The sequence below is a fragment of the Aspergillus ibericus genome, assembly GCF_003184845.1.
Source record: "Aspergillus ibericus CBS 121593 unplaced genomic scaffold BO80scaffold_12, whole genome shotgun sequence".
Taxonomy (NCBI): domain Eukaryota; kingdom Fungi; phylum Ascomycota; class Eurotiomycetes; order Eurotiales; family Aspergillaceae; genus Aspergillus; species Aspergillus ibericus.
In genome coordinates this window covers 664,530-689,433 of record NW_020292110.1, presented here as the reverse complement: position 1 = coordinate 689,433, position 24,904 = coordinate 664,530, and the positions used below count along the sequence as shown (strand labels likewise).

The 24,904-nt window shown below is 53.1% G+C and overlaps 11 protein-coding genes across 11 annotated transcripts; 5 read left to right on the top strand and 6 right to left on the bottom strand.

Moving 5' to 3' along the window:
• Positions 1 to 197: 197 nt before the first annotated feature.
• Positions 198 to 1,017, top strand: his3 (imidazoleglycerol-phosphate dehydratase HIS3; the record flags this gene model as incomplete). Its single annotated transcript, XM_025721365.1, has 2 exons — positions 198 to 516; positions 602 to 1,017. The coding sequence occupies 2 exons, from the start codon at positions 198 to 200 to the stop codon at positions 1,015 to 1,017; spliced, it is 735 nt and encodes a 244-aa protein (XP_025577113.1).
• Positions 958 to 2,138, bottom strand: BO80DRAFT_31003 (uncharacterized protein). The gene is made up of 2 exons (XM_025715041.1): positions 1,526 to 2,138; positions 958 to 1,450 (listed from the first exon to the last, which is right to left on the bottom strand). Exons 1-2 carry the CDS (start codon positions 1,851 to 1,853, stop codon positions 1,143 to 1,145), a joined length of 636 nt encoding a protein of 211 aa, XP_025577112.1. The 5' UTR covers positions 1,854 to 2,138; the 3' UTR covers positions 958 to 1,142.
• Positions 2,139 to 2,804: 666 nt separating this feature from the next.
• Positions 2,805 to 4,453, bottom strand: BO80DRAFT_31010 (glycosyltransferase family 32 protein). The gene is made up of 3 exons (XM_025715042.1): positions 3,812 to 4,453; positions 3,588 to 3,743; positions 2,805 to 3,537 (listed from the first exon to the last, which is right to left on the bottom strand). The coding sequence occupies exons 1-3, from the start codon at positions 4,088 to 4,090 to the stop codon at positions 2,893 to 2,895; spliced, it is 1,080 nt and encodes a 359-aa protein (XP_025577111.1). The 5' UTR covers positions 4,091 to 4,453; the 3' UTR covers positions 2,805 to 2,892.
• Positions 4,454 to 8,630: 4,177 nt separating this feature from the next.
• On the top strand, positions 8,631 to 9,495 carry BO80DRAFT_30905 (uncharacterized protein). Its single transcript, XM_025715040.1, has 3 exons — positions 8,631 to 8,933; positions 9,069 to 9,221; positions 9,281 to 9,495. The coding sequence occupies exons 1-3, from the start codon at positions 8,858 to 8,860 to the stop codon at positions 9,448 to 9,450; spliced, it is 399 nt and encodes a 132-aa protein (XP_025577110.1). The 5' UTR covers positions 8,631 to 8,857; the 3' UTR covers positions 9,451 to 9,495.
• derA (putative ER-associated proteolytic system protein Der1) lies at positions 9,113 to 10,502 on the bottom strand. Its single transcript, XM_025715039.1, has 2 exons — positions 10,153 to 10,502; positions 9,113 to 10,094 (listed from the first exon to the last, which is right to left on the bottom strand). The coding sequence occupies exons 1-2, from the start codon at positions 10,339 to 10,341 to the stop codon at positions 9,540 to 9,542; spliced, it is 744 nt and encodes a 247-aa protein (XP_025577109.1). The 5' UTR covers positions 10,342 to 10,502; the 3' UTR covers positions 9,113 to 9,539.
• Positions 10,503 to 11,049: 547 nt separating this feature from the next.
• BO80DRAFT_351815 (histone H3 family protein) lies at positions 11,050 to 11,663 on the top strand (the record flags this gene model as incomplete). Its single annotated transcript, XM_025715600.1, has 2 exons — positions 11,050 to 11,248; positions 11,317 to 11,663. 2 exons carry the CDS (start codon positions 11,050 to 11,052, stop codon positions 11,661 to 11,663), a joined length of 546 nt encoding a protein of 181 aa, XP_025577108.1.
• A 1,161-nt stretch (positions 11,664 to 12,824) lies between these two features.
• BO80DRAFT_453973 (uncharacterized protein) lies at positions 12,825 to 17,578 on the bottom strand (the record flags this gene model as incomplete). Its single annotated transcript, XM_025722048.1, has 8 exons — positions 12,825 to 13,666; positions 13,746 to 14,386; positions 14,438 to 14,553; positions 14,620 to 14,637; positions 14,692 to 14,802; positions 14,868 to 15,930; positions 16,136 to 16,163; positions 16,378 to 17,578. The coding sequence occupies 8 exons, from the start codon at positions 17,576 to 17,578 to the stop codon at positions 12,825 to 12,827; spliced, it is 4,020 nt and encodes a 1,339-aa protein (XP_025577107.1).
• A 1,036-nt stretch (positions 17,579 to 18,614) lies between these two features.
• On the top strand, positions 18,615 to 20,263 carry BO80DRAFT_351731 (putative hydrolase, alpha/beta fold family; the record flags this gene model as incomplete). Its single annotated transcript, XM_025715593.1, has 6 exons — positions 18,615 to 19,322; positions 19,377 to 19,534; positions 19,589 to 19,669; positions 19,726 to 19,849; positions 19,898 to 20,026; positions 20,078 to 20,263. The coding sequence occupies 6 exons, from the start codon at positions 18,615 to 18,617 to the stop codon at positions 20,261 to 20,263; spliced, it is 1,386 nt and encodes a 461-aa protein (XP_025577106.1).
• A 42-nt stretch (positions 20,264 to 20,305) lies between these two features.
• On the bottom strand, positions 20,306 to 21,293 carry loc1. The gene is made up of 3 exons (XM_025716742.1): positions 20,838 to 21,293; positions 20,631 to 20,780; positions 20,306 to 20,561 (listed from the first exon to the last, which is right to left on the bottom strand). The coding sequence occupies exons 1-3, from the start codon at positions 21,117 to 21,119 to the stop codon at positions 20,436 to 20,438; spliced, it is 558 nt and encodes a 185-aa protein (XP_025577105.1). The 5' UTR covers positions 21,120 to 21,293; the 3' UTR covers positions 20,306 to 20,435.
• A 124-nt stretch (positions 21,294 to 21,417) lies between these two features.
• On the top strand, positions 21,418 to 22,572 carry BO80DRAFT_423678 (putative NADH-ubiquinone oxidoreductase B14 subunit). The gene is made up of 4 exons (XM_025719111.1): positions 21,418 to 21,558; positions 21,663 to 21,724; positions 21,904 to 22,050; positions 22,192 to 22,572. The coding sequence occupies exons 1-4, from the start codon at positions 21,516 to 21,518 to the stop codon at positions 22,309 to 22,311; spliced, it is 372 nt and encodes a 123-aa protein (XP_025577104.1). The 5' UTR covers positions 21,418 to 21,515; the 3' UTR covers positions 22,312 to 22,572.
• BO80DRAFT_423677 (DNA-directed RNA polymerase core subunit RPC19) lies at positions 22,523 to 24,045 on the bottom strand. The gene is made up of 5 exons (XM_025719110.1): positions 23,765 to 24,045; positions 23,448 to 23,597; positions 23,293 to 23,384; positions 23,132 to 23,208; positions 22,523 to 23,013 (listed from the first exon to the last, which is right to left on the bottom strand). The coding sequence occupies exons 2-5, from the start codon at positions 23,562 to 23,564 to the stop codon at positions 22,880 to 22,882; spliced, it is 420 nt and encodes a 139-aa protein (XP_025577103.1). The 5' UTR covers positions 23,565 to 23,597; positions 23,765 to 24,045; the 3' UTR covers positions 22,523 to 22,879.
• Positions 24,046 to 24,904: the final 859 nt, after the last annotated feature.

Below are 24,904 nucleotides of genomic sequence, written 5' to 3'. Positions count from 1 at the left end.
GCAAGGCGAATCACAGCATCAGATTATTCACCCATACACTCCCTACACCACCAACACAACACATCCCAATCGCTACTACTACACTACTACCACTACTACAACTACCACAACCCTCAACTACCACCCCTCAAACCAACCCCCACCTCCTCTCAAAGCAGAAAAAAAAAAAAAGAAAAGAAAAGAAACGAACCACCACAATGCCCCTCCCCCCCCGAACCGCCTCCCTCAGCCGGAGCACCAACGAAACCAAAATCCAAATCTCCCTCTCCCTCGACGGGGGTATTCTCCCTCCCTACGAAGCAAGCCCTCACTTCCCGGCGCCCAGCGACCCCGCGCAAGCCGAAGCCGCGAAGAAGGGCATCGTGCCGGACCCGGCAGCCGCACACGCCACACAGTTCACCCCGACGCAGCAGATCACCATTAACACGGGGATCGGGTTCCTGGATCATATGTTACATGCGTTGGCAAAACATTCCGGGTGGAGTTTGGCGGTGAGAGCGAGGGGGGATTTGTTTAGTATGTCTTCCCATTTGCTCCCTCCCAGTCACCCTTTAGGGTGGGATATATGGGATACGTTACTAACAAGGATGGTATGATGTAGTCGACGACCACCACACAACAGAAGACACCTTCCTCGCATTGGGCAGCGCATTCACCGAAGCGCTCGGGGCGCGACAATCCCTCGCGCGATTCGGGCGCGGCGACGCGCCGCTCGACGAAGCGCTGTCCTGGGCGGTGATCGATCTCTCGAGTCGCCCCTGGGCGGTCATTAACATTGGGTTCCGACGGGAGAAGATCGGCGATTTGAGTACGGAGATGATTACGCATGGATTGCAGAGTTTTGCGCAGGCGGCGGGGGTGACGCTGCATGTGGGATGCACGTACGGGGATAATGATCATCATCGGGCGGAGAGTGCGTTTAAGGCGTTGGCGGTGGCGATTCGGGCGGCGTGTATGAGACGGGTCGAGGGGGAGGTTGGGGCGGGGGATGTGGTTAGTACGAAGGGGGTTTTGTGATTCTTTGTTTTATATCGATGGGGTTGGTGTAGATGGGTTTAGGGTTGGGATAAAAAGGACTATTCTGTGTCGTCGCTTTAACAGATGTGCTTATGCAATGGACTTAGATATGACAGTATCACCATCTAAGAATTCAACGCCTGCACGGCCCTATCCCAATACGCCTTCCTCTCATCATTCGCATCCGTGCCCACACAAGTCGTAATATACGCCGTCCAGCCCGCCTCCGACCCCGACTGTAACTGAGACCGGATACTAGCCTGACACTGCGTGGTAAGGAACCACGCCCCGGACCCAAAATCATATTCCTCATCCGACAGCAACAGATTCAACACCCCCGTGGGGTCCCCGGATACACTCGCTAGTTTATCACCCAGCGCGGGGATGTCGGCGGCGTATTTGGCGTTGTAGGTGGGGGATTGCATGTTGCGGGCTATACTTCCATTAGTATATCTGCCTTATAATAGTACAACAAAGGAAGGAGAGAAGGAAGGGAGAGGGGACGTACTGCCCTGTCCCGGTACGCCCGGGAAATGATTCTTATTATATTTGAAATCGCCACTTTCAAACGCCATGAGGCCGATGACGGCGGCTTGTTCGGCACGGGACGTGACGCCGTAGGTCTCGAACGATTTGGCGATGTTGGGGGCGGCTTGGGCGGCCGTTGCGCATTCCCCGGCCGCCGGGGGGTTATCGCATGAGTTGGAGGTGGGAGCGATGGCTTGGATTTGCTCGGCTGTGATGGAGGTATCGCGGGCGTGGATCTGGGCAGTTGGAGCTGCACTAGCGAACAAAGGTAAGAGGCACACAGTGCTCAGAATGGATGAGGATTTCATGGTGGAAGAGACAAAGATTAGGGCAACAAAGACGTTAGACACTGTGAGCCGGCACGAGTATGAGAGCAAGAACAATCGACAAGGGATCACCTCTTTAAAGGGTCCACGATCAGGGCCATTGTTGCGGAGACCTGGGCATTCCGGACCCAACTCCGCATTCCTTGAGAGTGGGGGTTGAGTCTCAAGGGTCCTTCAATCAGCCAAAGAAGGCAGCCGATGGCTCTGGACCCTGTTGGTCAAAACCCTGGGGCATCTGACGAACATCGCATGGGCAGACCACGGAGATTGGCATGCTGAGATTGAGTGTATCAGATATCAGCCCTTGCTGCCCATTATCGACGGCCATTGGAGCCAGAAATGCCCCAGCAAATGTGAAACGTCCGTCGCGGAACCTTCCTCCCAGCCCAGCAGTGCTGATTTGCCCATTCGACACCTTCATTGGCGGCAGAGGCCCTGATCGGCACACTTAATAGCATCATTGGTCCTTGGGGCTTGTTGGCTGTCGAAATCCAGGCAAGGTTGCAGTACGAACATGAAACCGACGTAGTTAATGGCAATCACATATTAGTCTCATTTTGCAGCAGCTAGCCTCAGGCATGCAGCCGGGTCGGTCAAATACCCTCTACCCAAAATCGAAAGTCTATAGTTAAGCAACAGTAAAAGGTGTAAGGTGTAAACAGACAGGGGAGAAAGGAACAATTGTGGGGTCACGAAGAGAAAGGTAAAGAAAGGTAAATCCCGACATCCAAAGAGAGCCAGATACAAGACGAGCACCCTGCCTAGCAGGATCGCTCGCACAGATCGAAGAATCTTGCCAAAACATGTACAAGCAGTCATTGCTCCAGAGAAGCACTGCGAACCCATGCCCCGAAACGCCGTACATGCACTCCAGAAACCAAACAGAACGCCCTGAGCGGATGAGATCAAAACACACCTGAGCGGCAATTCCACGGGGGCGACGAGCAACGGTCGGGCGGAGAAGAGTGTCAGAGTGCGAAAGGCTGAAAAGGCACACAAAACAGAGTACACAACGCCACGCCTAATCGCGTCGGCTGTACAGCTCGTACGACGTTTCCGTCACGCCTCCGGCTTCTTCGTCTTCCTTGAAACTGACGCGACGAAGCAGCGTGGGCATCATGCGCCGTGATAACCTTGTCGGCGAAGACAGACGGGAGCTCGAAACGAGGGAAGGGATCTTCGAGTAGCGGTAACGGTACTTCGACCCCAACAGCATCAGGCGCGCGTAAAGCCACCAGAGGCCGAATCCGACTACGGCGGCCAGGAAGAATCCGCACACAGTAAGGAACATCCAATGCTGACCCATCCAGAAGATCAACCGGGCATCCTTGCCGTGCCAGCTGTTGCCCACATGGTGCGTGAAGAAGCTCCACGAGTACTTGTTGTATTCGTCTCGCATCAGGATGCGCACCCGTCCCGACTCGCTGGGGTTGGTCTGCATGTATTCCTTCCAGATGACCGACAAAAAGAGCGGACCGGTCGAGTACATAACCGTAATGTAAGGAAGCAGCCAGTGGCGGTCATAGGATTGCAGGAGCTCGATCGTTCGGAGGAAAAATGGGTGCTGGGGGACCGATCCCATAGCATCGTTGGAGATACCGGTGGGAACCGTGCGACGAACCCAGGCGGGGTAGGCAAGGAGAGGATCTAACCGACGGTTGCAGCCCTGATGTTGTCAGAAATGATGCCACAGAAGACACAATGGGTTATACACACATCGTCCAGGTCAATGTAGGTGCCGCCGTAGTGCGCCAGAACAAAGTAGCGGATAGAGTCTGCCCGCTGAATGGGGTACTTGTAGCCGTCAAATGTCTCGAGGAACCACGGATATTCGTTGGCGATGAATTCGCGCGACTTCTCGTTGGTCCAAAGCTAAGGCGGGATTCAAGTCAGCAATCAGTCATAGACAATGCTCCCAGTACAATAGGCTCGCGACATACAATGTACTCGTAGTCCGGGTGCAAATCAATGCAGCTCTGCTGGGCTTCTCTCCACACTTCGGGAATGGTTTCGTTCTTGTATGTTTGGTGGATGATCTTGGGGATGATCTGGGGCCGTTGTTCGATCAAGCTGGAGTTGGGCGAGGGGAGCTCGGCGCGGTGGATTGCGTCGGCGGAAGCATCTTCCACCAGTAAGGACAGCAGGGTGAAAACGCTGCGAACGAGGAATGTGACAATGATTAAATTGGCGACGAGGAAGATAAGGACACCGCGTCGCATGTTGAAAGAGGGGGCAGGGGCCCGAACGACACCTGCTCAACGGATCTGGGGTACACAGGTGAACAGAAAGAAAGACGGAGTAGAAACCCGCTGTCAGGATGAGGGCACCAATTGATATACTGGCAAGTCGTAAAATCGTGTCACGGTGAGAGGACGGTGCAGGCGGCCGTAAGGGGACGACACCCAATCGAAGAGCTATCGATGATTCTCCCCAGACCGACCCTAGTAGCGGTGATGGGGTTGGAGAAGACAGCGGCGGAAAATAGATGCGAGGCTCAACACGGTCCTACCAGCCTAGGGTCGTAGGACAGGAGGGGGTGCAGCGGCAACGTCTCGAGGCAATTGCAGGGCGGACGTCCAAGGGAGGAAGTATCAGGTGGGTGGACTGAAGAAATGAACGGCCGTGAAACTGCTTGGGAGCCTTTTTTCCCCCTTTTCCGCTTTTGGGTTACTCTAGAGACGGGTGGTTGAGTCTAAGAGAATCAAAGCGCGAGCGAGGTGACTGAACCAGGAAAGGACTGGCGCAAGGGTGAGAGAAGGTTTGGCCCACGAGACGACCAGATGGTGAGGATGGGATTATCCCCAATGGCGCAGGCCTGGGGAGGGCGGGGGATTTTATTGGGAAAATAAGGAAAAAGTGACGACAGACGAAAAGAGGAGGTAAGAGAGAGGCTCGCCCAAAGAAGACAAAAAAAGAACTCAGAGAGAGGGAGTGCGTAATTTACTTCAGCTGCGGGTTGCAGGGGGGAAAAATGAATGAAGGGAATGGACACTGATAGGCAGAGCCAGGTCCTTTGGGGGAAGGAACGAACGATGCCTTAGCAACAAAGCAGCGGCATCAACTAGTGAGGGAGGCAGTGGGCAAGTGCAATGGAGTGTCGTAGTAAGTAGGTAGTAGTAGTAGTAGCAGCAGCAGCAGTAGAGGCAGACTGGGGAGGTACACGCCCGGAGAAAGCCAGCGACCGAGCAGCAAACCTGAGAAGGGCGGGCGGCGAATGTCAACAACGGCCCATGGTTACGGCGGCTCTGAATGGTCGGACGTGCCAGCGTCGGCCGTCACAGGCCAGGGGACGCAGCTTCGGGTTAAGGGGGGGGGCACCGGGGGAGGCAGTGGCAGTGGGGAGCCCAGGTGGGCCGCGCCTGCGAATGCTGGTGGATGCTTTAGGTTGGCGCCAATGCTAAGCCTCCGCCACTAGATCTCTTTTGGTCATCCTCCTTGCCTGTTGGGGTTAGCCCATTGCCGACTGGCCCTAGGCCATCTCGGGGGGCCTCGTAACTAAAGCGGTAATGCAATTGTCGCACTTGGCAGCCTGCAAGTTGTACCTAGGTACGCACAGTTGTATGTAGGTAGTAGTCCGGCCTGCACTGCCATCCCCGTGTGGCTACGTGGTTTCTATTTTCGGCCAAAGACAACACCTGGTGATCTCACTGCCAAACCTCCATCTCTCTCTCTGACAATCAAGCTTAGCCACTCGGCCGGCGGGTGAAGAATAAAATCTCTACTATACTCCGTAGTATTCGTATCTATCGACGGGGACGGAGTAGATAGCTCACCAACCCGATCGAGCCGAGCTGCTCGTTAAATGGGCGCTAATTACTGCAAATATCCAGCCTCTCCATCCCCCGGTGTGCTAGCCTGATTGGTGTGCCGAGGCCGTGGGGCCACCGGTTGAACAGAGAAGGTCGTTCGAAGGAACTCCCACGGGCTCTTGCGGCCACGGGGAAATGTGAACCCGCTTAGGTAACGGATTGTGTTTGGTGGGAGAAGCCACGCTAATCCAAACCGGCGAGGAAAGCGAGGGGGAAAAAGGGTAAAAAAAAAATAGAAAATGAAACGAGGAGGGGATCTCCTCACAGATAAGAACCAAGTGGCGCCTCCACCAAACCATGGAGGGGCGATTACGCAGGCCTCCCTGGTTTAAACTGTTTTAACCCAAGTTATGATCCTGCCAGGTGCCCATGGATCTGGCGTCACGGCGTGGGAGTAAATTATGTCGGGACATGGATCAATCCCAATCCCCCCTCTTCCTCGCTGCCGCATCGCCCACGAGAATCGAATCTTTGTTGCCTAATCCAGCCTTCGGTATTGCCAGTCAATGATGCGCATTTTACGCTTTGGCGAACCAATGAATACCGGCGAACCGTCCTCGTCCTGCCACCTGACGCTGCTGGATTAATTTATGGTTTGGCACCGCCAGCTCTTAACGGTCGCAACTATTACCCTTCCAGTGGTCACTAGAATGGAGCAAATTCCCGACAATCGACGGTTGAGGATTGTTGGGGAAGGCCAGACGAACAACAAACCCTATGTTTGCGACTAGCTGGCCTAAATCCATAGCGCAGCACGCTACTCTGTACCTCCAGACGTAAATTCTCGAGCCCAGACAGTGATAGTCGGGTCTTAACCGCATAATTTATCAACTAGACAGGTACTAGTTGGGACCCATGCTCCAAACCTCCTTTGGACCGTAGTCCCAGTACTAGAGACCACGCCAGTGTGCAAGCCTGCATCTTAATCGAGCTTCATCTATCTGGTACTCGAGGGATGGCTCCTTGGAACCCTGGATACGAACCCGTCAGCCGAACCGTCAATCTCGTCGAAATAGACCTGGCGCAAACGCCCAGGCTGCGAGTGCATAGTAGCTACAGTACTACGTATGTGATGCAGCAAACTGTCCTGCGTGACACCGCAGCTGCAGCATGGACGGCGATGATATGACGGGCCAATTTATTGGCAATGGTTTGACAGGTTCTACCTTGGGCTGGTGCACTGCTTTGCGACGCACAAGCCGACCCGACAGTATCCCAATGCACGATAAGCTGTGACAGCGGCAGTCTTCTTTATGCGAGCCTGATGTGATTGGACATGGGACGAGCTGCATGTAGCGTAATATAAACCCATGCTGAGGACGACCAGGATGAGATCTGTCTGTCCCTCTGTTGCTTCTCTCCATCCAGGCCAGTGCCTCAGGCGATTACCGAATCAGGCAGGTCTGTTGCACTGTGTCCATGACTCGGTGGACACGGTCTAAACCTCGGCGTCTAGCACAACACATTGATTGAACAAACAGCCAATGTGACTGGGGTTCAATCTGATTTGCTAACATCACATCATATCAATGGAGTCGCAGCAATGAGAGCCACGGCAGCGGGGCAGTTGCGAACACTGCCTTCGGGTGTCGCTTCGCATCCAGCAGGCAGAAGTGGAAAACGGTTTATCCAGAAGGCTTGTCGTCTGGGGATCCATAATCAGACCGCCGCTGACGACAAAGTTAGAGGAGCGACTCGCCACACGGGGTTCCTCAGCATCCAGCCACACTGTCCCTGTCGTGGCTGGGAGACTGAGGCTGGGTGGAGGACATTCGATGGTTTTAGATTTTACCCGCCAAATTTAATGCGCAATTTGCATCCTGGACGTGGACCCTTGGGTGCTTGCCATTTCGGAGCAGGATTCTGCCAAGCGCCGACACTGATGAGTTACGAGTACGAGTTCGGAGACGGAGATCGGTGGTAAACCCGCCGACATGATCCTGATTTTCGTGGGAACAGACGACTCGTCCGGCTCCACCGATATCAGATTTGACAGATTAGGTGGGTTGGCGTGGATTTGGGCGTGGGGTCATCGGTAACCTCAGGTCCAGGCCAGGAAAATTGCCAAACATTCAAACCAGGGACACGGTCGTTTGAATAGTCTCATGCGGCGAGGTTGCCACTATCTATCAGTCAGCTGCTGAGAGGGGGCCGTTTCAGTTTTCAGACTGTATCCGACCAGCACGAAACTGATTATCCCCCGGAGAATGCCAAGGTCAAAGAGAGATAAAAGATTCCAGAGGACTCGACGTTAAAAAAAAAACCACTGCCCCGCCGGCAAGGGGCCCAACCACCAATCAGGTTCCGGCAACGGGTCCAGTTGGCGCAGGAGAGATTGAAGCGATCCGAATGGGCGGCTGGCTTTGGGGGCCATCCAGGATTCCAGTTGATGGTTGGATGCTCCGTATTCTCTAATTCTGAGCATTGGTGTTGAGTTAATTGTAAATAGTATTATTCAGGTCCACTTCAATGCAAGCCCGTAGGATGAGACCGCATGGCAACGACCCACGGTTGTCGAGTCTCAAACCCCTTGTGCGGCGTGCCAGATCCTTGCTCGCCAGTGGGCGATTTTGGCGACTGTCAGACGCGTGGACAACAGAGAGTGAGGGGATGGTCTAACCCTGGTTTGGTTTCAACTCCAGGGACAGGGACCTCGGCGGTTCCCCGTCGCACGTCCTGCTGGTCAGAACGTACTCGTATTCCGGCCGCCAATGGTATTTAGCGGAGTCTTCAATCGTTAACAGTGCCCGGTTGAGTCGAGTGTTCAAGGATTGTTATCAAAGCTAAAAATGGAGTTCCAGCGCATCCCCTATCTATCTGCCGTCACGGAAAATGTTCAAAAAATAGAAGCATCGGCCCCGTCCTCCAATGAACAGACGCGTAGTCTGAACTGATGCCATCATCAGCCTTGTCTCGCAGTTGAGGTGGCCAGGTCAATCCCCCACCCGACTGGTGATCTGTAAGTCGGATGAGGTCAGAACACCTCTTGCACTGCGTATCATCCATGGCAGAGACACAGCCACTTGGGGCAGGGCGGTTGATCAACGGCCGACAATCGCGTTGTCCTACGTAAGTAGGTCGGGGCGATGACCAGGATGCCAGAGGCGCTGTGGAATTAAGGTATGAATAGTATGTACTACTATGTAGGAACTAGGAAGGAGGAAGGCACGAGACGGCATGCCATGCGGAGAATTACCCCAAATTTCAGGCGCACCCTGGATCTACACGTGGGCCTCTCCTGGTCCAGTGACTGGTAGGTTCCAACGCATCCCGGCCAGGCGCTCGCCCCTCGCCTTCGGATGATCCGTCCGTGGGATCCATTCACCCCAAGCGAAGCATCAGCTGGTATGCCAAAGGCTGAAGGTTACCATTGTACTGATCATCGCAGTGTCTTCCGGTATAGAAAACACTCTTGCCGACGATGGCACACAGATAACGTGTGTACATCCAACCGCGCACCCGCTAGGACTTGAGATATCATCCCCTTCCTCGAATATCACCCCCACACCAATGCCACCTCCTCAAGGGATTGGCGAGATAAGTTGTGCTGTTTCTCAAAGGTTACTACTCGAGACTGACAGCCCGTGCGATCATTTCTAGTCCTCCCAAAGGAGGCCGTAGCGCAAACAGCTATTGCAACGTGGGGTCAAATGACGTCCCAGACCAGCCACCCGAACCAAATAATCCAGAAATGCCGCTGTAATCCTTGCCTATATCCTGACAGTATTAAGTCTCATTCATCCGCGCGCGTCGACCTTTTGAACAGATAATCCGCAAATGATGGTGGATGTTCCGGGAACGATTGCGCTGACGGTTTCTGGGCGCCATCCGACGATGGTACCCAGGATGCGCAGATAGCTCATCGGACTTCAGGTGCAGCGGCAGCGGCAAAGTCTCCGTTGACATTGGCAGCGTCCGTCCCGCGGACTTCCCCGGGTCTGGTCTCAAACAATCGCACCCACCACATGGGGGGATCAAAAGGACGGTGGCCACCGTGCAGGGACGGATAAACGTCGTTGAAAAAGTACCAGACATGGCCCACGACGACGCCGCAAATTTCGTCCTTGGGCACAATCCCGTGGACGACTAGGCTGAAGGCCATCAAGACCCAGGGGAGATACGGAGCGGTGAAGACCAGCATTCCAAGGAAGCTCAGGCGGGTCTCCGGGTTGCGACGACTCCAAATGTAGACCAGACTGGATGAGAGGGCCGTGCCCAAGAATGGCAGCGAGAGGAACGGCGAAAGAAGGAGGAGCGAGGCCATGGCGTAGAACAGAAGCCACGAGAAGTGGGCCGGCGATCGCCCCGACGACTCTTCGAGGAGGCGCGAGTATCGCTGCAAGAAGAACACATGGAATAGTAAGTCGAGATTGAGCGGTCCGAAGTATAGGAACGTCGTGAGCAGACGCCAATACTGCGCGAGGGTCAGCTGCGTGATCCGGGGCCCATCCTGGGGATTAGATGCGACGCACCTGCGACTTGACATATACGGCGCGAAAGCTATAGAACAGCTGAAATGGGGTGAGGACATGACATTGGACCAAGACCGAGGTGGCGACGGTGGCTGCTGTCCACCACCGAGTCACGGGGGGCATTTCATAGAACCATTGCTCCAGAGGGAACTGGCCAGCCTGCCCGCCGTTACCCCAGATGGCGGCCATGTTCTCGCTTCCAGATAGGCTACTAGAGTTGGGTCGGTTGGCGGGGAGAAATGCGACCAAGAATAAGCGACGGTGAGTGTGAGGGAGGATGTTTGACGGTATGTTTCCAGGAAACAACTTGCTGAATTGATAAGGGAACGATGAATCCACGGGGCCACTTTGGCTGTTGGCTGTTGGCTGCTAATAATCGCCGCCGACTCGCCGAGCTCCAGCTGGCCTTTTGCCTAAGGCCAGTTCCTTGGTCTGGGGTGCCTTGATGCCTTGATGCCTGAGTCACGCCAGTGTCAGCTGTCATGACCTCGAGTTGCACCCGCGCGCTTCCATGCCGGGAGACGCGCCACCACGCGTCTCAACAAGAATCCGGGTGGCTGGGGACGGAGCTCACCAGATAGTTAGGCCACTCAATGGGTCTTTCCCGCATGCAAAATCCCTCCTAACCCCGACAATCACTGCGATTTCGCTCTGCCGGTTGGCACTCCAGTGTTGGCAATCTACCGGTCGCACTCTAAAATTCAAACAAACTGGACACATCTTCGATTTCAGGTTGCCGGAGAACCAACAGCCTCTGCACATCCCCTCTCCACCGCGCACTTGCGTGTCACTGCCTCGCACTGTGCAAAGCAGCTCCGTGAAGCTACCCCTCCTTGGGCCCTCTCTTCTTCCCGACCTTGATCAGTCAATTCCTCGCCAAGCGCTCCAGCAATCAACATGCCTCCCAAGACAGGCCGCGGTCGCAAAGCAGCGGGCACCCCGCGACAATCCACAGCCGGCGACCGGGCTGCAGTAAGCGCTACGAAAGCCGCTGCGACTACATCGCCATCCGCTTCGAGAGTGCGCAAGTCCACTGGACCGTCCCGCGGGGGCAAGAGACCAGCCGGAAAGCAACCCAGAGAGTCCGATGTCCAGCGTACGTACCACCGTTGCAACCAACGTTCCCCGCCCACCTAAAGCGTACCAAGTTTAACAGACTCGCAGCTGGTGACCCCACTCCCCGAGGACGTTCACGCCGCTTCAAGCCTGGGACCGTGGCTCTCAAAGAGATCCGCAAGTATCAGCGTACTTTCGATCTCCTCATTCAAAAACTCCCCTTCGCTCGGCTGGTCCGCGAGGTCGCGCTTGATCTCCTCCCTTCAGATGTAGGCTCCGAGCTGCGCTGGCAGTCGCATGCGATCCAGGCGCTCCAGGAAGCCGCCGAAGCCTTCCTTGTCCACCTGTTCGAGGACACCAACCTCTGCGCCATCCACGCCAAGCGCGTGACCATCATGCAGAAAGATATCCAACTAGCTCGGCGCATCCGCGGTGCCTGGGGAGGTCTGGGTTAAACGCCAAACCCTTGTCATCCATGAGAAGGAAAAGTGGAAGTCGGAGCTGGAAGAAGAAAAAAAGAAGAACAGAACCGTCCGCCAGCACAAACCCCAGCTCCTATTCTATCATCCTCTACTCACGCTCCAATTTCCGACTCCTTCTCATTCCGAGCTTTGATATAATTTACCAGCGGGGGAAATCTCATCATCATTTTGTTGGCAGTTGGTGTATAGGTTGCAGGCGTATGGAGACTACGGAGTCATTCATTCATTTATCGAATGCGGATCCGGAGACGAGCCGCGGGGGTTTATTTGCCTATTTTGAGCCATTTCGTTTCAGTTTATTTCATGCGGTTTGTCTTTTTCTACGCCGTCGACTACAGGATCTGTCGGCGTGCATGTATAGCAGTAATACACAGTTGATGTCCGTTGAATCGAACATTGTGTATGGAAGCGGGGGAAGGGCTGAGTACATTTCACATGCCGTCCATCCGTCCATCTATCTATTTATCTAATTCTTCAAGGTGTTGTGTCTGATAAAGTGTGTATGTATGTACGCATGTATGTAATGTAATGCACATGACCATGAACCCCAATGGCACCATCATCCATTTCATTTCGTTCCAACGAACCGTCAGGCGGTTCTTCACCATTTCCCACACAACAATCGAAAGAACACACGCGATCTAAGTAAGTATACCTCAATCAACAAGATCCGGATCCGGATCGGATCGAATATCACATCACATCACATCACATCACAGGGCATCATCACAGCCCTATAAAACCCCCACACGGGCACAGACACTCACTCCCTTTTATCAAAGTCGAGTACGCCGTAGACACCCAGCGACGACGACAACAACAACGAGCCATACAACTAGACAAGACAAGACAACACAAACAAGGTATGATATGAGATGATATAGCCCCACGCGCATACAAATGGCCCTAACATGGTATCATGAACGGAACTTCAGCCGCAAGAAGAACTACACGGTGATAAAGGAGAAAACGGGAGAAAAAAAAGGGGAAAGAGAAATGGAAATGTAAGAGGGGTGGATGAAGAATTACAAAAGTTGCTGGAAACCACTACCTTTGGGTGGTGGCGGTGGTAGTACCAGCAGGAAGAAAGCATGTGGGAGTCACAGTGAGAGCGTGTGCGGATGTGAATGTGTGTTAAATCGGCCTTTTCAATGCCGATGGTAATCCCATCATGACACGGTGTCCTTCTTCCCGAACACCCCTGGCTTCCTCGTTCTTGCCTTGTCGTTCCAGAGTTTCGGCGAGCATCTCATCCGTCACGCTGACCCAGAGCCGGTCGTTGGCTTTCTTGGCCATTGCGCGACCCGCTCGGGCGCTCTTCTCCGCTTGCTCGCCGACGACGCCGCGGAAGTATTTCCAACTCATGAAGGTCAGGGTCATGCATGTGATTTGGCTGTTGCTGATGGCGGTGGCGGATTGGAGGGCTTGTTGGAGGTATTGTTTGGTCTGGATCGTGGATTCGGTCTGCACGGTGGCGCAGACGAGATAGTATGCTGCCTGAATGTACTTGTTGGGGCTGCCGGTGCAGAATGATTCCACCGTCGATAATATGGCAGGCAAGTGGGGGTGAGATGGATGGGTAGGATCTCGGAGGATAAGGACGGTATTCAGAGCGGCGAGAATGGCGATATCGCGACGTGGGTCGGTGCGAGCAGTCTTGCTGAAGGCTGTGGACAGAGACAGCAGAGGAGACTGAAAGGCGTTCAGGGCTGCATTGAGGTCGCCGGTAGCTTGCGCAATAGCCCCCGTAGCGTACTCCATCAGGCATTCGACAGTATCTGGAAGTTGATCGCCAAGCTCCTCCGCTTCCTGCCGAAGCTCTCGTAACGTCTTGCTGGCCAGCTCCCAGTCTGTGCGACCGCAGGCAAGGAATACTTGCTGGACAAGCAGGTTGCAATAGAGAGTCCTGCGCCACTGAACTCGTCTGTTTGCATTGACCACTGACTCGGTGATCTCTTGGGGCGCTTTGAAGCTTCCTGCAATAACATCAGCAACGCGTTGGGAAGGCTTCATACGATGTCCGCGAAAGCTAGCCACACTAACCTTTGAGCATACGCGTGCCCTCCTGCAGAAACTTCTCTGCCTTGCGTCCATCGTATGAGTTCTTACAACTCAGGGTGATAGAACTGAGGAAATAACAAAGCGCGTAGAGGTCATGCTGAGGTAGCCAGTTAAAGCTTAGCAGTAGCGTGCCACTCTGGACCTGAAGGATGTCCCCAGTGTCTATGGAAGACGGTCCAGCCGACTTGCCATTCAAGGGGATTGAGAATGACCCATCACTCCGCCAATTCGAGTCATTCAGTCTTTCGTCCATCAAGTCTTGCATGACTGTGAGCTTCTGGGAAGATTGGTTGATGTCGTAGTCCAGGAGACTACAGCAGATATCAACAATCTGGACTAACGTCGTAAGCTGGGGAATATGACGAAGCTCGTCGTTGAGTTGGTGACTCCGCGCTATCGCCACGGCACGTTGCGCTTGCTCGATCGAGTCGAAACCGGATCCTTGCTGAAGATGTGCGAGAGCTTCAATGATCGCGGACATGGCTGAAACAGCCTTATCGCCATTGCGGCTGGCCATAGTGGCAATCTTGTGGAGGTGTTGTAGTGCCGACACTGAATCTTGATGGGCCGACGAAGACAGGGAAAGGGACACTCGAAGGAAACGAAAAGCATACTCCCACGCCGAGTGGCGATATCTGTCAGGTTCAGCATGCAATACAGGAAAGAAAGTCATTGACAGTACATACGCTTCGACATCTTGAATCATCCCATCGACAGCTTTCAATGAGGCCTTTGGGTTGGTCTTATATAGCATTCGCGCCAAAAGGTGTTGCATACTATATTTCAAATCTAGCATTCGGTTCTGCGTTTGGTCAGTCCCTTACTATCAGGCATGACTCCCCGCTTGGAGGACAAAACGTAGACTCACCCGCTCGCAAAGGTCAATCTAGCCAGCATAATTAGTAAAATGCCAGCATAGCAGACATGGGTAAGAACGTACACCTTTGCTTAATGCCGTCTCCGCTTCAAGGTCATTATCCGTTTCCTCGAACAATATTCGGGCATATCGTAATCGGACAAGAGCTTCAACCCGGGGTTGTAGTCTCCAATTCTGCCCACATCAATAAGCATCGCCAAGAATACAGATCCAGAGATGAAGGGTCAAAACCGACGTACCTTGAGAACGGCTTCCAAGCAGCCAAGGCCAGTAGCAACTAATTTGTAATATTCATCCATCTCCATCTCCCGCCTCAACAACGCCACCAGGGTCCCATGGCTGTGAGCCGCGTTCAAATACTCGTCTGCCATGGCCAGCAGCAACACTTGATAGTCAATCGGCGAGCCTGTTGATTTTTGAGTGGGTTTTTGGCCGGTTTGGCGCTGCACTTGCTTTTTAGGGGGCGGACGCTGTGCCTTCTGCTGTAGTTCCGGGGTAGGAGCTGGAATTAACACCTGGACGGGCTTAGGGGATGGCGCCGGAGGTGTTTGAACGACTGGTTTGGCAACAACGGGTTTGGCAACGACGGGTTTAGCGACGACGGGCTTAGCGACGACGGGCTTAGCGACGACGGGCTTAGCGGCGACAGGCTTAGCAGCAACCGGTTTGACAGCCGGGGCGGGGGCAGGAGAAGCAGTAGCAGCAGCAGGTGGCACATGAACTGTCGGCGTGGTAGATGTTGGGGGGGTGATGGTGTTGTTGGGTTGGTTCCCTTGGTTCGGACTGGGAGCGGCGTAGTACGTTGATTGGGCGGGGGTAGACGAAGTAGGGAGGACAGGGGAGCGGCTGTTGCCCGCAACAGACACGGCTGGTTGTGCAGCATATTGAGACGGACTATTGGTGAACTGGGGAGGCGAAGTCGAAGCAAGAGGGGGTGGGTTGAACAGATCGGACGGGTTCACATATTGCTGTTGCGGCTGCTGCTGGGGTTGCGGATGCTGGGAGGGCGGAGGTGGTGGTGGTTGCTGCTGCTGCTGCTGCTGGGTGTTGTATGTCTGCGCGTAAGCAGGATAGGCCGGAATCATGACCTGAGGATAAACCACCGGCTTCCCATATTGATATGGCGAAGCGCTCGTGTTGACATTGCCGTTGTACAGTAGCTGCTGCGGGTGGATGGTCTGTTGGTGATGCGGCAGATTGGGGGGTTGCTGCATGTACTGCGAAGGATATGGGCCGTTATGGGGTGGTGGGTAGCTCATCGCCCCAGGACGCAGACAATGCTCATCAATCCGCTGCGCTCTGCTATTCCCGGGAAGTATATATAACAAGACGACGAGGATGCTCTTTCAAATGGTTCACTTCTTGTTCCTCTGAAGCGCGCCGCCTTTTCCGTTTCCGCGTCGGGTCGGAGAAACCCCCGGGCGGTCAGGTGAGGCGCGATCAGGTGAGCGCGCGGACGAACCATGGACTGGGCATTCACACATTCTCTTTATGCAGTGGATACTACTAATGTGCATTGGTGGAAATAAGAATATCTATCTATATCAATCAACCCTCCGCGCCCGACCACACTAACCAGCATCATGAAACACCAGGCAAGCCGTCAAACAGACTCCCAGCCAGGTTAATCAACCCTAAACTTCTTGCACAACGCCGGAATACAGCCGTCTAGCACACGTCACACACATGAGATTCATAACAGCAACAACCACAACATAACAGCATTAACGAATCATCCCTAGATCATACTAATCGAGGAATATAGCTGATTCATCGACTGATCTTGTATGGCGGGATTCAGGATATTCATCTCCAACGAGGGTGCTTCCTCCAGAGCTGGGTGTTCGCGGATCGTCCACGGACAGAGCTCACTGCAATTGGCGACATCAATCAAATTCTCCGCAGGATGGATTCGTTGCGCAGCCCACGCCTGATCGGGCACAGGCCCGGAGCCTCCAAGGCACCGTTCCGTCCAAAAATGGTAAGTGGCTTGGCCCGTCTCCTCGTCCAATTGACTCGGTTGTTTGCGAGGACACCGCAGCGAGGCATTGCATGTATTGCAGACGGATATTCGCTTGCACGACGAGCAGTGACTGTCATATAGCCGGCAGAGTGTGGTCTGGCAGACACTGGAAAGCCACAGGTCGACCGATCGATGGGCGCATCCGAAACGTGGCGTCATGTGCTCTTCCCTACCGAGCTGGCCGGACCCCGTCCGCAAACGGTACTCGGTCTTGATCTTCAACTGGCCCTCATCGTCCAGCTCAGGATAGATCTCTATATCCAGCTGGGTTGACCCATAGTTCTCAGTGCAGTTGTGCCAGCAGAAGCGCTGCTGCTTTATACTAGCGCCGAACTGCATCGCCAGGGCATTCATTGATTTCTCGCGTATCTTCAGAAGCTCAACCAGTTCCATCTTGTCATGGAAAGTCAACTTCTTACAGGGGCATAGGTCTACTATGCCTGCCGAGCTTCCCAGGTTACATGACCTGTCCTCCGGCTTTCGTTTCAGTTCTCGCGCGGGAAATGAGCTCCGTGGGTGGAGCTTCAAGCATCGGGAACAAGCCCGCCACCTATTATCTTCCAGCAAGTTTATGAACTGCCAACGCGGGGTGACGAAGTTGTGTCCGTTTCGATAATGGTGGAAGAGTGGCGCAAAGTCTCGGCTGAAATGGAGGGTTTTGGCCCCTAGGGTAGGTCCACATATCGAATAAAGCCGTTTACAGGTCAACGCCAGACATGCCTCGGGCAACACAGACAGATGAGAAATGATCTCCAGAAGCAGCTCTGTCGGTAGCGCAAGGAGATAGCAATTCCTCTCAATTTCTGTCTCTCCAGCCTTCCCTTCTAATTGGATCTTCGCCCAGCGGTTCATTTTCGCGATGGATCTCAACCTCTCCCCGGCCCGGCGGAAACTTGACCCCATGTCGACTGGCAGATCGGACTTCATCTTGTTGGTCGGAACGTTAAGTGGCGCTTTCGTGAAACTCTCCAGCAAAATTGATGTATGCTTGCTATGGTCTATCGTCGAAACTCCAAATATTTAGAAGTGGGATGAGTACCAGCTCGTCTTCTGAATTTAGGGCATCGTGGCGTTCTAGAAAAGACAACTGAAAGCGAGCCACATGATAAGGGAGCCGTCAGAGAGAAACGGAAAGGAGGGCCTTTTGACCTTCAAGTAGGAGCCCGTAAGGGCCGTCGATTTGCACGCAAACGGAGCACGCGCCGGGGTCACAGCGTAGTAGAAGCCGTCAGGATTACATACAACCGATGGGTCTTTGTTGGACCAAAGCGTAGAAGGCCGATTGTCTTTGCTTAATCGCCTTATTAGAGCCTGCATCCAAGCAGCCTATGTTCTAGACTGCTATGGTGTTAGTTCTTCGAGAACTCTCACCCGACTGGGGGAAAGGCCAAGGAAGTCTATGATGCTATCGGATCAACGCCTACACTGAGCTTCCGCAACCGGGTCAGGGTTTACCGCATCGATCTTGCAGCGACCCGCACACCCGCCCACAAGAATGTCCATACTTCTAAAATTGAGCCGTCAGTTGCAACACTGTCATCCACTGGGTCAACCAGTCCGGGTGGGATGGAAGATGCAACATCAAGTGACGTCGTTTGGGAGGCCCCATGATCGAGCTGGTCCCGCTGCTGACTCAGCAGGGACGGCTGATTTGCTGACTGATCAGGCCCGATAAGGCGCCCGATAAGCAGGTGGGAAGCCTTACCTGAAAGGGCAAAGAAGCCGAGGTCCGTGAGAATCGATGTCTTGGCCATAGGATTATTCTATCCAGGCACGGAATGCTTCTGCTTCTCTTTCCCTCCTTTAAAATCGGGCTCAGAAGGAAGGACATATTAGTTCGAGGATCCCTAGGCACTCGGATTGCTGTTCAAATCAAAGACAGACCTCCATGTCATCTGTGGACTCTCCCGTCAGCCTACTAAGTTCGTTGTCTATACCGCTCCTTGTGGCGGGTTTGCTTGTGATGGGCCTGTTCTCCTGGATCCGCCCTAGTGGCCGCATCTCATACTATCATGCGAAAGATAACAATCTTCTGCTAGCCAAGAAATCGGCAAAGCCAGGGTCCAAGGAGCAAGTGACGCTGGTGGACCTCTGTCACACTGCGACCCCGGAATCATGCCAGCTGAACCCATTTCTTTACAACGGCCACCTCCAGACTGCCTGGACAACGGTGGTCTTTGACAGTGTGCCGGTGTACTACAAGCGCTGGATGTTTGAGGCCGACAACCCGGTGTTTGCCGGTCATTTTGCGATCGATTTCGTGGTAGATCCATATGAGCCGCCTAGCGACGCCCATGCGACTGATAGCGAGAGGAAGTATACCCAGCCATCAGGGCTTCCCGAACGGACCGCGTTCTTTTCAGAGGACGAATATGCTGCGCTTCCCTCGGATGATACAAAACCTATGCTTGTGGTCCTCCATGGCCTGAGCGGTGGATCACATGAGCTCTACCTGCGCCATGTGATTGCGCCTCTTATCAAGGATCAGACCTGGGAGGCGTGCGTCGTCAACTCCAGAGGATGTGCCCAATCCAAGATCACAACGGGGGTCCTCTACAATGCCCGTGCCACATGGGATATTCGTCAAGCCGTCAAGTGGCTACGGAAGACATTTCCGAACCGGCCTCTGTTTGGCATTGGCTTCTCACTCGGCGCGAATATTATGGCTAATGTAAGTCTTGTCCGGTCCAAGAAAGTGCAGCCTGATTGACCGACGATTGTACAGTACTTGGGTGAGGAAGGCGATGCCTGCGAGTTAACAGCAGCAGTACTCTGTGCCAGCCCTTGGAACCTGGAGATTGGCTCGCTGAACTTGCAAAACACCTTCACCGGTCGCCAGTATAGTAAAGTAATGGGTACGAGCATGAAGGCATTGTTCGAACGGTGGGTATTCTATCCAAACGTTCTGTTCGATCACATCTGACTCTATACCATCAGGCATGTTGAACAGGTTTCCAAGAACCCACGAATCGATGTGGAGGGAATCAGGAACGTCACTTACTTGCACGAATTCGATCGGTAAGTCATTGCCCAGACATGTCCTATATGCCAGAGTTTGACTTGAGCCATGGCAGAGCTTTGCAATGTGCCACATGGGGGTACCCTACCGAGGGTGCCTATTATCGTGATGCTACTTCTACCGATGCTATGCTCAACATCAAGATTCCCTTCTTCGTTATCCAGGCCGAAGACGACCCGGTAAGCCAAGCTCTCAGCTCTGGCGTCATACACACTAACCTGAAGCAGATTGCCGTTGCTTCAGCACTTCCATATCAGGAGATGACCAAAACCCCATACGGTGTCATGATGACTACCTCCTGGGGTGGTCATCTTGGTTGGTTTGAGCTTGGCGGTGAGAGGTGGTTTGTGAAGCCGGTACGTGAACGCCGTCTACCTACTCCTATTTACATCGGCTGACTAATCCAGGTGCTAAATTTCCTGAATCTTATGGCGAAGGAAGTTGACCTCAGCGTTCCTTTCAAGGTCGAGGACCCCGAAAACGTCCCCGGTCGAATTGCCCACCATGCAGGTCCAGACAAGGACCAAGACACGGCCCCGAAGCCGGATTTCAACCCTACGCTACGCAAGCTCGTCATGCAGCTCAAGCGGTAGAGTACATCGCATAACCGATCAGTTGCTGATGATAGATCGGCGCTTCATTCGGAGATGCTCATCAGAGTGTCATGCAGCCATTGTTTTCGAAGACATAGACCAGTATAAACGCCAGAGACCCATCTAACTACATAGACCCGGTATAGACAGAATTACTTTTGTACATAAAATCTCAAGCAAACGCAACGCTTTTCTTCTTTCCTTTCGGTTTGGACGACTCCTTGGCTGGGGCCTCGCTTGTTTGGCTAGAGTCGCCCTTGTGCTTGCGTTTTTGGCGGATAGACTGTTTTACCTCGTCCTGTTCAAATTGGCCCGTTAGCAATCATATATAGCTCTTTAACAAGCGAACCGAAGTTGTTATACGTACCAGCTTAGACTTCTTCTGTGCCTGTCGAGCCTCGGCTTCCTTTCTCTTTGCCTCCCGGATCTCCTCCAGCTGGCGAGCCTTCATCATCTTGGATTCGATCTGTCCTTCCTTCTCCGCGTTCACCATGGCAAGGATGGTCATCATTCCCTCCTATCGCAACAGTATCAGCAATGCGACAGATCATTCATAGATATCAGGTGTACCCACCGCATCATCTACGAAAGTCTTTCCCTTCTTCTTGCCCTTGGGCTTCACGACACCGACGGGGGTAATCTGGTTCAGCTTGGGCAGACCCAGTTCCTCCTCGGTGTACTCTCTCTTCTTGGTCTTCTTCAACTGGCTGGCCTCGGTGCGCGCCTTCGACTTGACTTCCTTCGGAGGCGGGCGCTTGACGTTCTTCTTGTTCACTTTGGATCCGGACGAAAGAGGCTTGGTCTTCTTGCCATCATTCTTGTTGGAGTTCTTCCCTGAACCCTTGGTTGGCGCCATTGCTTCGGTTTACTGCTGCGTTGATATGGAGGGTATCGCAAGAGGGACGAAAATCTGGTCGCCCGGACAGCACGATAAACAACGACTGTCAAGAAAACAGTAAAATCCACGATATCCAACAAACCACAGCCGAAGAGAAGAATTGAACCTGAAGCCCCGGACCCTCAACTTGCACGCCGCCGCAAGAGAAATTTTTTGAAACGGGCAGGCGGTGAGGGGGTGGGCGGGAGGCATCCGAAGGCCTTCTTCCACTTCCAATCCGTCGTCACGCTAACTCAGGCTCTCCGAAAGGTTGGACCATCGACTTCCTTCCTCCCCATTCGCTCCCCCGCGCTCTCCTCCCTCTCTCTCCCACCCAGTGTGCCATTGTCGAGTGTCTCCTCGGCCGCATTCAAGATGACCATCAACCCGACCTTCCTTGCGCAGCGCACGCGCTCCTGTACGTCCCTGCCCCCTCCCAGGACGTATCCGACGGTCCGACCTTTAGAAATTGCCGCGACGTCAATGGCCGGAATCACGAGCTGACCTTTCTCGCCTTTGCAGCTGCCAACTGGGGCGATGCGAAGCGTCGTGTCCTCAAGACCTACAGGGAATGGCTTAGAGCGGTCAGTGGCCCTTGTCAATGATGATTTGCTTTCTACCGATGCCTGCTTGCCCCCCCAATTGCTTGCTGGCCGACTGGTGTGCACCGTCGCGCCGACCAGAACCTGCGCCGGAATCAACATACCACCCACGAATCACAAGACCTACAGACTAACATGCACCTGCCATTGAGACAATCTAGTCCCCCGAGATTCAGACCATGTACTCTCTGAACATGCCCGTCTCCGTGATCCGGACCAAGATCCGCCAGGAATTCGAGAAGCACCGCTACGTCCAGCAGCTGAATGTTGTCGATGTGCTGCTGTACCAGAGCCACGCTGAGTTCCAGGTGAGTCCGCACTAGATCTTGTTGGATGCAATGGGAGCTGGGCGGTCAATGGCATGCTATACCACCATGGCCAACCATATCCCGATCTCGCCAATCCACCAGTTCTATACATACATACACATATACTAACTCGCGCGCTAGGAAACCCTCAACTACTGGAAGCAGCTGTCGCATGTGATGAAGTACTTCCGGCCCGAGGAGGACCCCGGTGCTCGGCTACCCCCCAACTTCATCTCGGGCTTCTTGGAAGGCCGCAATTGATTGTCATTTATCATACCTCGTATTATCTTTTTTTTCCCGTTATCCTTAGCATTGAACGTTATTAGGCTCTGGCTCTGGCTGTGGCTCTGGGCTGATGCCGATAGAGTGTTATGTAAATATTGTCGGATTGATGGTTTGCTCTGTTTGGTAGATATGTAGAGTAAGACGGATATGCATGCTGCCATTGTACTGCAACAAGTCTATGCAGTGTATCTAGACCGCTACTTTTATATACAACCCAACAATACGAAAACGCAACAAGCTGGAATACTAGTAGGACTGTGTAAAGAACCCCACTAACCCTCCATAGATATCTATAACCCAGATAAGCAACTCACTACTACCCACCTACCCCAATAACCAACTGAAAAGAAAAAAAAAAAAAAAGAAAGAAAGAAAAATCAAGGAAACAGGTATATAAAACTTTTCTAATCATGAAGAAACGCCAACCCAAGATACCAATACACATACGAGCCACAAGCCACAAACCACAAACCACAAAACCAACCAATATACAAACCCCCCACCTTGAAAATCCACCATCTATTTATCCAACCATTCCAATCAGCTAAGCTTCCATACGATCGCCCTGAGAGGCATTGAATGCATCCCGCTCGGTGGTGAACTTATCCGTCACGACATCACAGAGGTCCATTAGTGTGTCGAGACCTTTTTCGAGAGCTTCGGTGGCGGTGGTTGTGTCTATTATTACATATGGTGTTAGTTGGTGTATACTATCTTGGTTGGGTTTGTTCCTTGGGGAAGAGGGGATAGTGCAGAGTGCAGATGGGAGAGGGGAGAGTAGAGAGGGAGAACGAACCATAAGTCTGAATCCGCAAATTCATCTTCGTCTCAGAAGGATGAGGAATCGTGTAACCGCAGAATTCGACCTCGGGGCTAATTGCACAACGTTATCGGTTAGCACTTATCCAACCACCAGAGAAATGGTACAAAAAGGTTAGAAGGTAGGGGCGAACGCACTTCTTCATAATCGCATATCGCAGGGCATTACCCAGCGTGTGACCTTCTCCTTCGAACTGGAATGAGGCGGCGGTGTCGGAGGCGCCGGGCAACTGGTGTTGGAGTTAGTGGGGATGTTTGAGGCCAGGCCGGGGCAGGGTGGTGTAGGGACGTACGACAACGATGCGCTTCTCCTCGAGCTCGAGGACATCGGTCTGCTCTTCTTGCTCTTGGGGCGCGGAGGCGTCCAGCATGGACTGGTCTTGTTCTTCGGAGTGGACGGAGGCGGGCATGTTGGGTGTGTTGGTGTTAAGTTGGTAGGAGATCTGGGGGTGGGTGAGGTTAGAGTGATTCCTAGGAATAAGTATCGGATTGAGGTGTAGGTTCACTGCAGCCCTGCGAGGCTGGAGGGCTGGAGAGGGGAGGTATATAGGAATTGTATGCTGTTGAGGATCTTGGAGGGGCGGAGGGGCAGACGCGGGGCGCGACTCACGGGTTCGGATGATTTTGGGAGGTGGCTCAAGTGCAAGCGGTTCTCGGTTCGTAAGAGTAGGTAAATTGATCTCTTCAGCAATCTGCAGCGTGGTATTTCGCAATAAACTGCTGCTCGATGCTCGTGAGGAGAAAAATGCGAAAAACGGTTATCGATATCTGACCGCCTTCGGAGGAGAGCAGCCTCACCGCCTACCAGTTATGCTTGGTTGGGTGGTCACGCAGTTGGCTGGCTGTTGAGTGGTTCGTGGCTGCTTCTGACATGACACTTTCTTTGTTGACAGCTGTATGCGCGTGACTCGATTGCGCATTGTCAAGGATGGCTACGGAGTACTCCGTACTCGTGAACGTATCTCTGAAGAGTAATCCAACGCCATAGACTCTATTGCAGCGACCAAAATGTCCTATTCAAGTACTCTGCATGACTATTCATCCGTCTTCGTCCTCGTACTTGAACTGCAGGATACGTACAGACCGTGTGACGAACTTTTCGCACCAGCCAGACGAGTATCTACAAACTGTCAGTCTGTCAAACATGAAGACACACAGTATGATCTACCACTATGCACACCTTTGTGTAACGGTGGCTTTCGTTCTCTGCCGGGCGTGGGAGCTTGTCCTGCCAAATAGGACATGCATTCCATTTGACCGGCGTGCTACAAGACCCCGTATAGAGAACACTGCAGGTCACCCTGGGACGGGATTCAATGTACTTGGATTGATTTGGTCTTGGTTGGCTTTTACTATTAGCGAATACCTACGGTTCTTGTGAGAGAGTCGAGTTTCTATAAATACCGTATGTGGTGTATGTGTTTGTGTGATAGCACTTTAAATGTCCGGTGCAAAGTACAAGAGTCACACATGAAGTTAGTGCAACGCTGTCTTATGTCCAGTCGGGTGTAATACTATTCCCAAATAATCCCCGAATCAATAGTCAGTCCTAACTACGACAGTACGTACGTAAAATGTTCCCAAGAATAAGAACAATGTCTATGATAATAATAACAACATAAGCGATCAAAGACGGGCCCCCTCCTCCATCACCATGATATTTGTTACTATTATTATTAAATATTGACGATAGCTTATTGCGATCGACGAGACACTATATCGCGTTGCCTTGGAGGAGGCTGCAGCAGTG